At 52.3% G+C, this 11,118-nt stretch overlaps 2 protein-coding genes across 4 annotated transcripts; one reads left to right on the top strand and one right to left on the bottom strand.

Annotated features, from left to right (window-relative positions):
• Positions 1–70: 70 nt before the first annotated feature.
• Positions 71–3,484, top strand: DND1 (DND microRNA-mediated repression inhibitor 1). Of its 3 annotated transcripts, none has more exons than XM_054489255.2 (5): positions 71–317; positions 448–565; positions 930–1,391; positions 2,087–2,479; positions 2,564–3,036. In XM_054489255.2, exons 1-5 carry the CDS (start codon positions 294–296, stop codon positions 2,785–2,787), a joined length of 1,221 nt encoding a protein of 406 aa, XP_054345230.1. In that variant the 5' UTR covers positions 71–293; the 3' UTR covers positions 2,788–3,036. The 3 variants fall into 3 exon arrangements, with proteins under 3 accessions (XP_054345230.1, XP_054345231.1, XP_054345232.1); XM_054489257.2 differs by having other exon boundaries at positions 299–317; positions 448–528; XM_054489256.2 differs by having other exon boundaries at positions 2,087–3,484.
• WDR55 (WD repeat domain 55) lies at positions 2,875–9,379 on the bottom strand. The gene is made up of 7 exons (XM_054489258.2): positions 8,787–9,379; positions 5,506–5,606; positions 5,338–5,425; positions 5,051–5,230; positions 4,852–4,951; positions 4,594–4,763; positions 2,875–4,509 (listed from the first exon to the last, which is right to left on the bottom strand). Exons 1-7 carry the CDS (start codon positions 8,975–8,977, stop codon positions 4,188–4,190), a joined length of 1,152 nt encoding a protein of 383 aa, XP_054345233.1. The 5' UTR covers positions 8,978–9,379; the 3' UTR covers positions 2,875–4,187.
• Between the last annotated feature and the right edge of the window lie 1,739 nt (positions 9,380–11,118).

Raw genomic sequence — 11,118 nt, 5'->3', positions numbered from 1 at the left:
AAGACACTAAACTTGTGACCCTGAGGTTCTTGTCTCCAGCGTCCACCCTGCGGCTTGGGAGCTCCTCCTCGGGAGGCAGCGCCCGTACATACGCACCCGCGACTTTGCAGCTTTCACCTGAAGGTCTGAGCGAAGCCCGGGCGGCGCACGTGCAGTGGATACCTCCACCCCCCTGGGAGGCGGGGTCGCGCTCAGAGCCAATGAGAGCTTGCGGGGTGGAGGGGTAGGGAAGCTTCCAGAGGCCGGTGGGGAGGAAGTTATAAAGAGGGTACGAGGGGGCCAGCGGGAGAGCCATGCAGTCCAAGCGGGATTGTGAGGTAAGCGGCTGGCGACTTGGGGGCCGGCGAGCCCCGCCGGAGCGGGGGTCGGCTTTAGGGACCCCAGTACCACAGGAGAGGTGGGGGCGGGCTTGGCGATCCGCCATTCCAACCTTCCTTTCCCTCTCAGCTGTGGTGTGAGAGGGTGAATCCAGAGAACAAGGCGGCGCTGGAGGCGTGGGTCAGGGAGACAGGCATCCGCCTGGTGCAGGTGAACGGGCAGAGGAAGTATGGCGGGCCACCCCCAGGTACGGTAGTCCCAGCCCCTCCGCCTGTCCGGCTACAGCAGCCCCCTTTGGGGGAGGGGCTGCTCCGAGCCTTCACTGTCAGAAACTGCGAACTACCCGGATTTATACCCCCCAGCAAAGGAGGAACTGTGGCTCCACGTCCACCCGCCCCGTCGAGGGAGGGGGCCAATCTCAAGGTGTACCTACTCTGTACACCTTGTACAGAGTACAAGGTCACCTAATTATGCCAACCACCCAGGGTACGGGTGTAAACCCATTTCACAGACCTTTGTTCACATCGCCTCCCAACCCCACGCGCTGGGTCCGTGGGCTCAGAATTCGAAAGCGTCGCCTGACGGTGGCCTTACATACCCGCTTCCCACAGGCTGGGTGGGCAGCCCGCCGCCAGCTGGGTCAGAGGTGTTCATCGGGCGGCTGCCTCAGGACGTGTACGAGCACCAGCTTATCCCGCTGTTCCAGCGCGTGGGCCGCCTCTACGAGTTCCGCCTGATGATGACCTTCAGCGGCCTGAACCGCGGCTTCGCCTATGCCCGCTACAGCTCGCGGCGCGGCGCGCAGGCCGCCATCGCCACGCTGCACAACCACCCGCTGCGGCCGTCCTGCCCGCTGCTCGTGTGCCGCAGCACCGAGAAGTGTGAGCTGAGCGTTGACGGCCTGCCGCCGAATCTGACCCGCAGCGCGCTGCTGCTTGCGCTGCAGCCGCTGGGTCCCGGCCTGCAGGAGGCGCGGCTGCTGCCCAGCCCCGGACCGGCGCCAGGGCAGATCGCTCTGCTCAAATTCAGCTCGCACCGGGCCGCTGCCATGGCCAAAAAGGCCCTGGTGGAAGGTAGGCTTCGGCGGGGGTGCTGGTTGGGGCCAAACGCGTTCTGCCCGGCACTTTATACTGAGCATAGCTGTTAAAGTTACAAGATCTTAGAGTCAAACATGCCAGAATTTGCAACCTTTTACTATTTGATCTCAGATTTTTAAAACTTCCAATGGTGCTACCACCACCGCTTACCTAAATTTGTAACACTTTCCGAGTATTACCTCTTGACTTAATTCTCAACCTTCCCCCACCCCCACACCGCAAAATAGGCACGGGACCCTCAAGCTATGAGGAAACTGTTAGAGAAATTGATTTGCTCAAGGGAATCCAACTGAGCTTTTTACTACTATAAAATCTGTTTCCTCAGACTGTTGTGAGAATTAAGTAACATAATGGGTGTATGGTACTTAGCACACTAACTGACTTAAGCAAGTTTTCCCAGTAAAGATTAGCCATTATGATGGTTATGAGGCAGACAAAGCCTGCAATTAACCAGTATTTCTCCAAGGAAACTTGTAAGGTAGCAGTGTGTTATATACTCCCTTTGCAAATAATGGAGGCTGAAGGCTTCATTGTCTTTTCTTACCCATGGTCACACTACCAGGAAATGGGAAGGCTACAAATTACAGGACTGTGTATCTCCAAAGGGCTCACAACCTGGAGGCTTGGGCCCAGGGTTTAGACCTGCCCTTGTCTTTGCATTTTTCCTGCAGGGCAGTCACACCTCTGTGGAGAGCAGGTGGCTGTGGAGTGGCTCAAGCCAGACCTGAAGCAGCGACTTCGCCAGCAGCTTGTGGATCCCTTCTTGCGGTCCCCACAGCCAGAGGGCAGCCAGTTGGCTTTGGCAAGGGACAAGTTAGGGTCCCAAGGGGCTCGGGCTACCCTGCAGTTGCTGTGCCAACGAATGAAGCTGGGCAGCCCTGTGTTCCTCACCAAGTGTTTGGGCATAGGACCTGCTGGCTGGCACCGCTTCTGGTACCAGGTGGTGATTCCTGGGCATCCAGTGCCCTTCAGCGGCCTCATCTGGGTTGTGCTGACCCTAGATGGCCGGGATGGGCATGAGGTGGCCAAGGATGCTGTGTCTGTACGGCTGCTGCAGGCACTTAGTGAGTCTGGGGCCAACCTCCTGTGTTCTGCTGGGGCTGAGGCAGGTACCATGGTTAAACAGTGACTCCATTCTCTCTCCACAGGCACCCTGAATGGGCATGCCGAGCCCGTGGCAGGCCCCAACCCAGCAGGCCTGGGTGGCCACTATCTGACCCCCAAAGGTGGGGAGGGGCATGGGCCCAGGCCCTTCGGCCTCCCTGCTGGGACAGGAACCTGTGGCACCTGGGAGCAGCTTAGGTTTGGCTTAAGTTGTGGTGAGGGGCCTTGCCCTCCCCCTCCCAGCCCAGGGTCCAACCTGACCCAGTGATCTTACGTGGCCATTCCTTGTCCCACCCCCACCCGATCATACCTTCCCCCCTCTGCCACAGCTTAGCATGAATCTTTATTGTCCTGATTTGTCCTCTTTGTTGGTTTTTATTTGTGGGGAAGGGCAGCTGAGCCAAAGGGGTCAGAAATTCTGCCCTTTGCCTCCAACACATGGCATTCTGGTTTTGGTTTCTGTATAGTTTTGGGTCTTTCTATGCTGGTTGTATTTATATTAAACCCCTGGTTAGTATATACTTGTGTCTGTGCTGTCTTGCCCTAGCTTAGAGTTTGTTTATACTGGTAGAGTGAATAGCTGCTACGGGGCAAGTACTTCCTCACATCAGTGTTTTGAGTGCATCTTCTTGTGCTGTACTGTAGGGTATTATAAATTCATATCCAGGCCAGGTGTGTTGGCTTTTGCCTGTAATCCCAGCACTTTGGGAGGCTGAGGCAGGTGGATCACCTGAGGTCAGGAGTTCGAGACCAGCCTGGCCAGCATGGAGAAGCCCCGTCTCTACTAAAAATACAAAAATTAGCCTGGCATGGTGGCAGACACCTGTAATCCCAGCTACTTGGGAGGCTGAGGCAGGAGAATTGCTTGAACCTGGGAGGCGGAGGTTGCAGTGAGCCGAGATCACGCCATTGCACTCCAGCCCTGGCAACAAGAGCGAAACCCTGTCTCAAAAAAAAAAAAAATTTCATATCCAGCCAGGCACAGTGGCTCATGCCTGTAATCCCAGCATTTTGGGAGGCCAAGGCAGGAGGATCACTTGAGCCCAGGAGTTCAAGACCAGCTTGGTCAACAAAGTGAAACCCCTGGTCTCTACCAAAAAAAAAAAAAAAAAAAAAATCACAAAAATTAGTCAAGCATGGTGGCACATGCCTGTTAAGTCTCAGCTACCAGGCAGGCTGAGGTGGATCACTTGAGCCCAGGAAGTCAAGGATGCAGTGAGCCATGATCAACCCACTGTACTTCAGCCTGGGTGACAGAGTGAGACCTTGTCTCAAAAAATATATATTTTTTTGGCCAGGTGTGGTGGCTCGTGCCTGTAATCCCAGCACTTTGGGAAGCAGAGGCAGGTGGATCATTTGAGTCCAGGAGTTGAAGACCAGCCTGGGCAACGCAGACCCCTGTTTCTACCAAAAAAATACAAAAATTGGCCTGGTGTGGTAGTGCACACCTGTAGTCCCAGCTACTCCAGAGGCTGAGGTGGAAGGACAACCTGAGCCTGGGGACATTGAGGCTGCAGTGAGCCAAGATCATGCCAGTGCACTCCAGCCTGGACGACGGCAAAACCCTGTCTTTTCAAAAAATAATAATTCATATCCTCTCTGGGGATGCAGCCCAATAAGCAAGACTCTTGCCTGGTGAGGACCTGTCTCAAGATTCAATTCATTCCCTCAGTCACTGTCATCCCCAGTCTCCTCCTTTTCTTCCTGAGCCATGGAGTCTTCTCCCTCTTCCCTCAGTCCTGCGAAGAAGTCATCGGTGCTCCAAGTCTTGCTGCTCAGAGCCCGCAGTGGTCCTCCCTTTTTTTTGCGCTGACGGTAGTCATCCACCACCACAGCTCGCAGCTGGGCCATGTCCCAAAACTTGAGGCGCTGGTCATGGCCACTACTGGCCAGGAAGCGGCCACAGTGGGAAAGGGCCAGCTCCTCCACAGGCTCCCCAGTATGCTGGCCCACACTGCCCACCACTCGGTTTGGTAGGATGTTCACAGCCCTGGGCAGGGAAAGAACAGTGTTGAGTACTGGCTAGCTGGGCCTGCCCTTCCTGTGACCTAAGGGCTGTCCAGGCTCCCCTCACCTGATGACTCCATCGGTGGAGCCAGTACACAGCAGACTCTCGGTGACTGGAACCATGCAGTCGATAGATTCAGCTCTCAGAGCAAAGCGGTCACTTGTGGCCCCAAAGCCATTCCAATTGAAGAGGTAGATGGTACCTTCACTGGAGCCACAGGCCACCTTCTTCCCACACTGCAGGGAAATAGGGAAAACGATGTGAAAGCTGCCTTAGACTAAGCCCCCAGCACACACCCCTCCATCCCACCATAACCAGCTGTACTTTCATGAGAGTGACAGAGGTCAGGTCCCCAGACTGAGGCTCTGAGAGCAGCTCAAACCGACGCCTCTTAATGTTGAAGACGCCAAGGCAGCCATCCCCACTGTAGAGAGTAGAGCAGTAGGCTTAGACACAAGGTCCATTTGAGGAAGACATTTCACACAGGGAGGGGAGGGGAGGCAACGCAGCTTTGAAGTTGTACCTGGCTGTCAGCAGCAGCTTTTTGGCTGGATCCAGAGCCATGTCTGCGATGTACTCTTCATGTTGCCTCATATCCATTAAGGGGCCCTCCTTCCGTTGGTCCCAGAGACGGATACCACCCATGTCATCCCCAGTGGCCAGAACATTCTCATCCACCAGCAGAAGACTGTTGATGGGGGCACTAGAGACAGATGTAGAACTTCTTGGAGCATCTCTGTCCCAGTGGCGACCTCCTGGTCCTTACCCTTCACCTCCATGCACATACACAGAATTGGCTGCTCTCCTTACCCATGAGCCTTGGAAATACGTCTTTCCAGTCGGCCCTGCTCCACATCTAGAACATGGATGGCTTTGTCCTTGGAGACAGTAACGAGCTCTGGGGAAAAGGTGCCCAGGTCATGGTGCTGCTCACTGTTCCCTTCCACCACATTGCTGGTTGTCTTCCCCAGTACTCACTCTGCCCATCTTCAGAGAAGGCCACAGCTCGGCAGGCCTTGAGATGGTGACCCGATGACCAGAGCTCCTTGGTTTCTCCCTCTTGGCAAGAGTAGGAAAAGCTGGGGAGAGGGGAAGGAGGGTAAATGACTCCAGACCCAGCCTGGGTTGCATTGAGTGCAGAAACCAACCAGACAGAGCAGCCTTCCCACCTACCTAAGAGTTCCTGCTTCTACACCTCTAAGCCCAAAAAGTTTACCATCTCATTTCTCCATTTTCAGTGAGTTTGAAACGTTAGGTCTTGCTTTTTTCAATATATATTAATTCAAGGTATATTTGCGCAAGATTTCTTTGTGATCCCACCCAACCCCTCTTTATCATCTTTGAAAGCCCCACCCTGGACAAAGATTGGGTCTGGACCACTGTGGAGGAAATATTTGTTACATCAATGACAAAAGACCAGCCCCAGAAATTAGAAATGTAAAAATCAGTAAGGTAGAGCAGGCTCTTGCACTTCAGGTCTGCAGGAGCTAGAGAAAGCCACAATTAATTACAGTACATTGAGAGTACGTGCTGAAAAAGAGGCAAGATCAAAATGGAGGTGGGGGAGAGGCACCAGCCTGTAAGCAACTTTGAGGTGAGTACTGTTTACGGAATACCCCCAAGTGCCTGCCTCAGAGCAGATCCTCAAAAAGGGCAGAATGAATACATGCTTAATTGCCAGTGAGTTCCAGGTGGGCAGAACTGAGCCTGCTCATTTTCTCTGTCCCAGTGCTGAACATGAAAAAGTAGCTTAATAAACATTCACAAATTGAATGAATACTTGGGAAGGGAGAAGAGAGCCCTGGAAAGCTAAGGTGGTGACATGTGGGTTGGATCATACAAGAGTAGAATTTGCCTGGCCGAGAGCAAGGGCCAGATACTGGAGGCAGCAGAGATAAAGAATGAGGAGCGTTCCTTGTAGCAGGAGAGTAGCATGACTGAATATAGAAAGATGGGCTGGGGTGGGCATGAGACCATGTGAGCCAAGCAGAAGTTTGAATTTAATCCTCGGAAAACGAACCTCTTCACAATAGTCATGGCTGAGGGTGGGGAAGGGGAGAACCAAGAATTTTCCTCCAGAACCTTTTTTAAGACAAGGGAAGCAACAAAGTTGTGTGGAATGTGAAGAAAGGTGGATGTCTAGGGCAACTCCCAAGTGCCTGGCACCATAAATATGGATAGTAGTAGAAGGGAACCTACATTTGTTGAAGAGCTGCCTAGGTGCTGTACTGCAAACTTGTCCCCTCTGCAAGGGTAGGTATAATTCCCCCTTTCAAAGATGAAAATACAGAAGTTAACACGCTCAAGGCCATTACAGCTAATGAGGGGTTGAGATTTAAATTCATTAAGTAAATCTGATAAGCATAACATCTTCAACTTTTCCACTGCCTCTAACCTGTATCTTTTGTTCAGAATCAAACATGTATTGAGCATCTACCCTAGACTAGAGGCTGGAGATAAAATAGAGAACAAAACCGATGACAGATTACACTCCAGAACAGTGTTTTTTCACACTCTGGTCATATAACGGACTAGTAAGCTACAATCAGCATTTTGTGTACATGCACACAATAATAGAATAAAATCAGAAATTGTATCAGAGAGCTTCATATATAATGTAAAAGGTTATTTCTCTGTGAGGCAACGTCAAAGACGTTTGAAAAACATTAGTGAAGGAGACAGCATTCAAATAATTACACAAATGGACATATGGTTACCAACCATTCATTAGTAAGGGAAAGGTACCATGGCACCTGGTGCCATGGCAGCATCTAACAGGTAACCAATTTTAGTCAGGGGCGAGAGGAAGAGGGAAGAGATCCTGGGAACTCAGAGATAGTAGGTAAAAGTGAAGGGAAAGGAGTTTTCCGGACAGAATAGCACGTGCAAATGGGCTGAGGTTTCAAGATTTTTTTTTTTTTTTTTTTTTTTTGAGACGGAGTTTTGCTCTTGTTGCCCAGGCTGGAGTGCAATGGCACGATCTCAGCTCACTGCCACCTCCGCCTCCCAGGTTCAAGCGATTCTCCTGCCTCAGCCTCCCAAGAAGCTGGGATTACAGGCGCCCGCCACCACACCCAGCTAATTTTTCTATTTTTAGTAGAGATGGGATTTCACCATGTTGGCCAGGCTGGTCTGCAACTCCTGACCTCAGGTGATCTGCCTGCCTTGGCCTCCCAAAGTGCTGGGATTACAGGCGTGAGCCACCACGCCCGGCCCAAGATGTATTTTTAAAAGGTATGGATGAATGAGCACAGATGGTCAGGGTGTTGAAGGCGGGATTGAGAAATTTGTACTAAATCCTAAAAGCAGACTATTGAAGGGTTTTAATCAAGGGAGTGTCTGCTCGGATTTATGTTGTTTTCTTTTTGAGTCTCACTCTGTCGTCCAAGCTGGAGTGCAGTGGCACGATCTTGGCTCACTGCAAACTCCACCGCCCCAGTCCAAGCGATTCTTATGCCTCAGCCTCCCGTGTAGCTGGGATTACAGTCCCGCGCCACCACACCAGGCTAAGTTTTGTATTTTTAGTAGAGACGGGGTTTCACCATGTTGAACAGGCTGGTCTGGAGCTCCAATCTCAGGTGACCCGCCCACCTCGGCCTCCCAAAGTGCTGGTATTACAGGCGTGAGCCAAGATTTGTGGTTTGAAAAATCAATTAAAGGGGCCTGCTGAGCCTGTCTCGGGCACAATATAATAATCCGGTAGGAGGCCGGGCGCGGTGGTTTACGCCTGTAATCCCAGCACTCTGGGAGGCCGGGGCAGGTGGATCACGAGGTCAGGAGTTCAAGACCAGCCTGGCCAAGATGGTGAAACGTCGTCTCTACTACAAATACAAAACAAATAAACCGGGCGTGGTAGCGGGCGCCTCTAATCCCAGCTACTCGGGAGGCTGAGGAAGAGAATTGCTTGAACCCGGAAGGGGGAGGTTGCAGTCAGCCCAGATCGCACCACTGCACTCCAGCCTGGGCGACAGAGCGAGACTCCGTCTCAAAAATAAATAGGTAAGCAAATAAATAATAATCGGTGGGAAATAACAAGGCCTTAAAGGGCTTTTTGTCCTACTACGGTATCTGGGCTCTGTCACGACATTCCAGTTCTTTCAACAGATTGGTGTGATAAGAGCCGAATGTTACTGAATGAATTGGACCCAATGAATCTTGCAAAATTTGTCTCCCTGCAACTTTCTCTCCTCTCTCCTGTTCCCAGGTCCACCCCCGGGAAGCTTCCAGACCCGGAGCCCCTGGCCCTGCCCCGCTCTCACACGAACACGTCCCCGTCCACGTCCCCTGCAGCCAGTAGGTCACGGGCCGGATGGAACGCCAGCCCACTAGCCGGAGCTTCCAGCACGATGTCTTCCGGAGTGTCCCGGATCCGGGTTGGGGCTTCCATGGAGTCTGGGTCCTCCTCGTCGCTCCCATCCTCAGCGGGCCTCTCCTCACAAGTGCGGTCCATGCTGAGAAGGACTGCGAGCCGCGCCGCCGCAGGGGAGTCAGCCTCGGAACCACCCACACTGCGGGAGGAGTAGCCTGGGACTCCGCTTCCGCCTCGGGGGGTGGGGCCGGAAGTGTCTCCGGGACGTTCTCCCTCTTACAGGAGAGGTGGGTGGGCCGCGGCTGGTGCGGGTGGAGCGGAGCGAAGAGACCGCGTCTAGAAGATCTGCTACTTCCTTGTCCTGCTGTGGCCCCGTTTGGGCTAGGTAGACGGTGCGACCGTCAATTCCCTCCCTAGTCACGTCACGTAAAGTTGGGAACTGCGTGTAAATCTTTCCTCTCCTACTTTATCCAGACAGGCTTAATGCCCTTGGGATAGGAGAGAGGGACGCTAGTCCTTTGTGGCTTGGTGAAACCCAAGATCAAGTCAAGCGATAGCCAGGGCTGTCAGGAAGCCGCAAAATCCCACGCTGCGCGATGACATACGGGAGTCTTGGACAGCAGGCAGCTCAAGCAGCTGCTGTCCACGCCCCTAACGTCTTTGTGGCCAGTTTGCTGTGCCAGTTCCTACAATTTGTCTACAGAAACTCAATGGGCTGGACAAGCAGTGCTCAGTTACCAAGAATTTTTTTCTCTTTTTTTGTTTTGCTTTGTTTTGAGACAGGGTCTTGCTCTGTCGCGCAGGCTGGAGTGCAGTGGCACGGTCACCGCTCGGCTCAAGCGATCCTCCCGAGTAGCTGGAACTACAGGCACGCGGCACCACGCCTGGCTAATTTTTATTTATATATGTATTTGTTTATTTATTTATTGAGATGGAGTCTCACCCTGGCTGGAGTGCAATGGTGCGATTTCGGCTCACTGCAACCTCCGTCTCCCGGGTTCAAGCGATTTTCCTGCCTCAGCCTACCGAGTAGATGGGACTACAGTCGCATGCCACCATGCCCAGCTGATTTTTTTGTATCTTTAGTAGAAACAGGGTTTCACCATGCTGGCCAGGCTGGTCTCAAACTCCTGACCTCGTGATCCGCCCGCCTTGGCCTCCCAAAGTGCTGGGACTACAGGCGTGAGCCACCGCGCCTGGCCAATTTTTGTATATTTTGTAGAAACGAGGACTCACTATGTTGCCCAGGCTGGCCTTGAACTCTTGACCTGTCTTCCCACCTCAGCCTCCCAAAGTGCTAGGATTATAGGCGTGAGCCACGGCGCCCGGCCCCTGAATTTCTTTTTTTAAATCAAGGTCTTGCTCTGTCACCCAGGCTCAGAATGCAGTGGTGTGATCATAGCTCACTACAGCCTTGAACTCTTCGGTTCGATCCTCCTGCATAGCTATAGGCTCATGAACTCCTGGCCTCAAGAGACTCTCCTGCTTTGGCCTCCCAAAGCACTGAGACTGTGGGCATAAGCCATCGAGCCTGGCCTCAGAAACTGAATTTCAAACCAATAATCTCCAGGTCTTGCTTTTAGTGACTCTCCAGATGTCTTCACCTGTGCCATGTCTCTGTGACCATTTTTAATAATTGGGACTGCTGCCTACATCCGTAGAACCATGGTGTCATTTGTCTGAAATTAGCCATTCTAGGTGCTATTGCAGCAAGGCCCAATTTCAGCCTCTTATTTGCCATGCACAATGCTGGCTTCCTCACAAAAACCTGTCCTACCAAGGTGAATATAATCAAAGACAAGGTAATGGCTAAGGTGACTTTCTAGCTTTCTTGGATCTGGTGAGGCCACAAATCTTGGGCTCAGGGTAGACAGTGGCAGCGTGGCATCCAGCCAGGAAGCATGAGTGACACCTAATGATGAGCACCAGACCAAAGTGCTGGTAATGAGCAGAAAGGAAGAAAAGGGAAGGGAATGGTGTGATTCAAAGGTCAACAGATCTATTCTGGGCCTTGGCAAATGTTTCAGGGTGATGAAGGGCACCAAACCCTTCTGGTCTAGGATAGGAATTCCTGTACATGCAGGGCCACACTGTATCAGCTCTAAACCCAAAGCACTTCCCTAAGGTTACACCTTTAGCCAAGGAGACAGTGATTTGTACTCAATATTAATAAAGCTCATAGGACATAAACTCATAAACGGTTTTGGTTCCCACCCATAAGTGATTTTCATTAGATGCCTTCATCCAGAGCCCAGTCCTTCATAGCCTGGGGATCAGATTAG

Source organism: Pongo pygmaeus, chromosome 4, assembly GCF_028885625.2.
Source record: "Pongo pygmaeus isolate AG05252 chromosome 4, NHGRI_mPonPyg2-v2.0_pri, whole genome shotgun sequence".
NCBI classification, from domain to species: Eukaryota; Metazoa; Chordata; class Mammalia; order Primates; family Hominidae; genus Pongo; species Pongo pygmaeus.
This window is presented reverse-complemented; position numbering and strand designations above follow the sequence as displayed.

Bases quoted from the DNA above. Each gene is read 5' to 3' on its own strand.
- DND1 (XM_054489255.2), top strand. From the start codon at position 294: ATGCAGTCCAAGCGGGATTGTGAG. The intron at 566-929 runs GTACGGTAGTCC...CGCTTCCCACAG, and splicing joins GTATGGCGGGCCACCCCCAG to GCTGGGTGGGCAGCCCGCCG. The intron at 2,480-2,563 runs GTGAGTCTGGGG...CTCTCTCCACAG, and splicing joins ACGGCTGCTGCAGGCACTTA to GCACCCTGAATGGGCATGCC.
- WDR55 (XM_054489258.2), bottom strand. From the start codon at position 8,977: ATGGACCGCACTTGTGAGGAGAGGCCCGCTGAGGATGGGAGCGACGAG. The intron at 4,952-5,050 runs GTACAACTTCAA...TACTCTCTACAG, and splicing joins AAGCTGCTGCTGACAGCCAG to TGGGGATGGCTGCCTTGGCG. The intron at 4,510-4,593 runs GTGAGGGGAGCC...TTCCCTGCCCAG, and splicing joins TCCACCGATGGAGTCATCAG to GGCTGTGAACATCCTACCAA.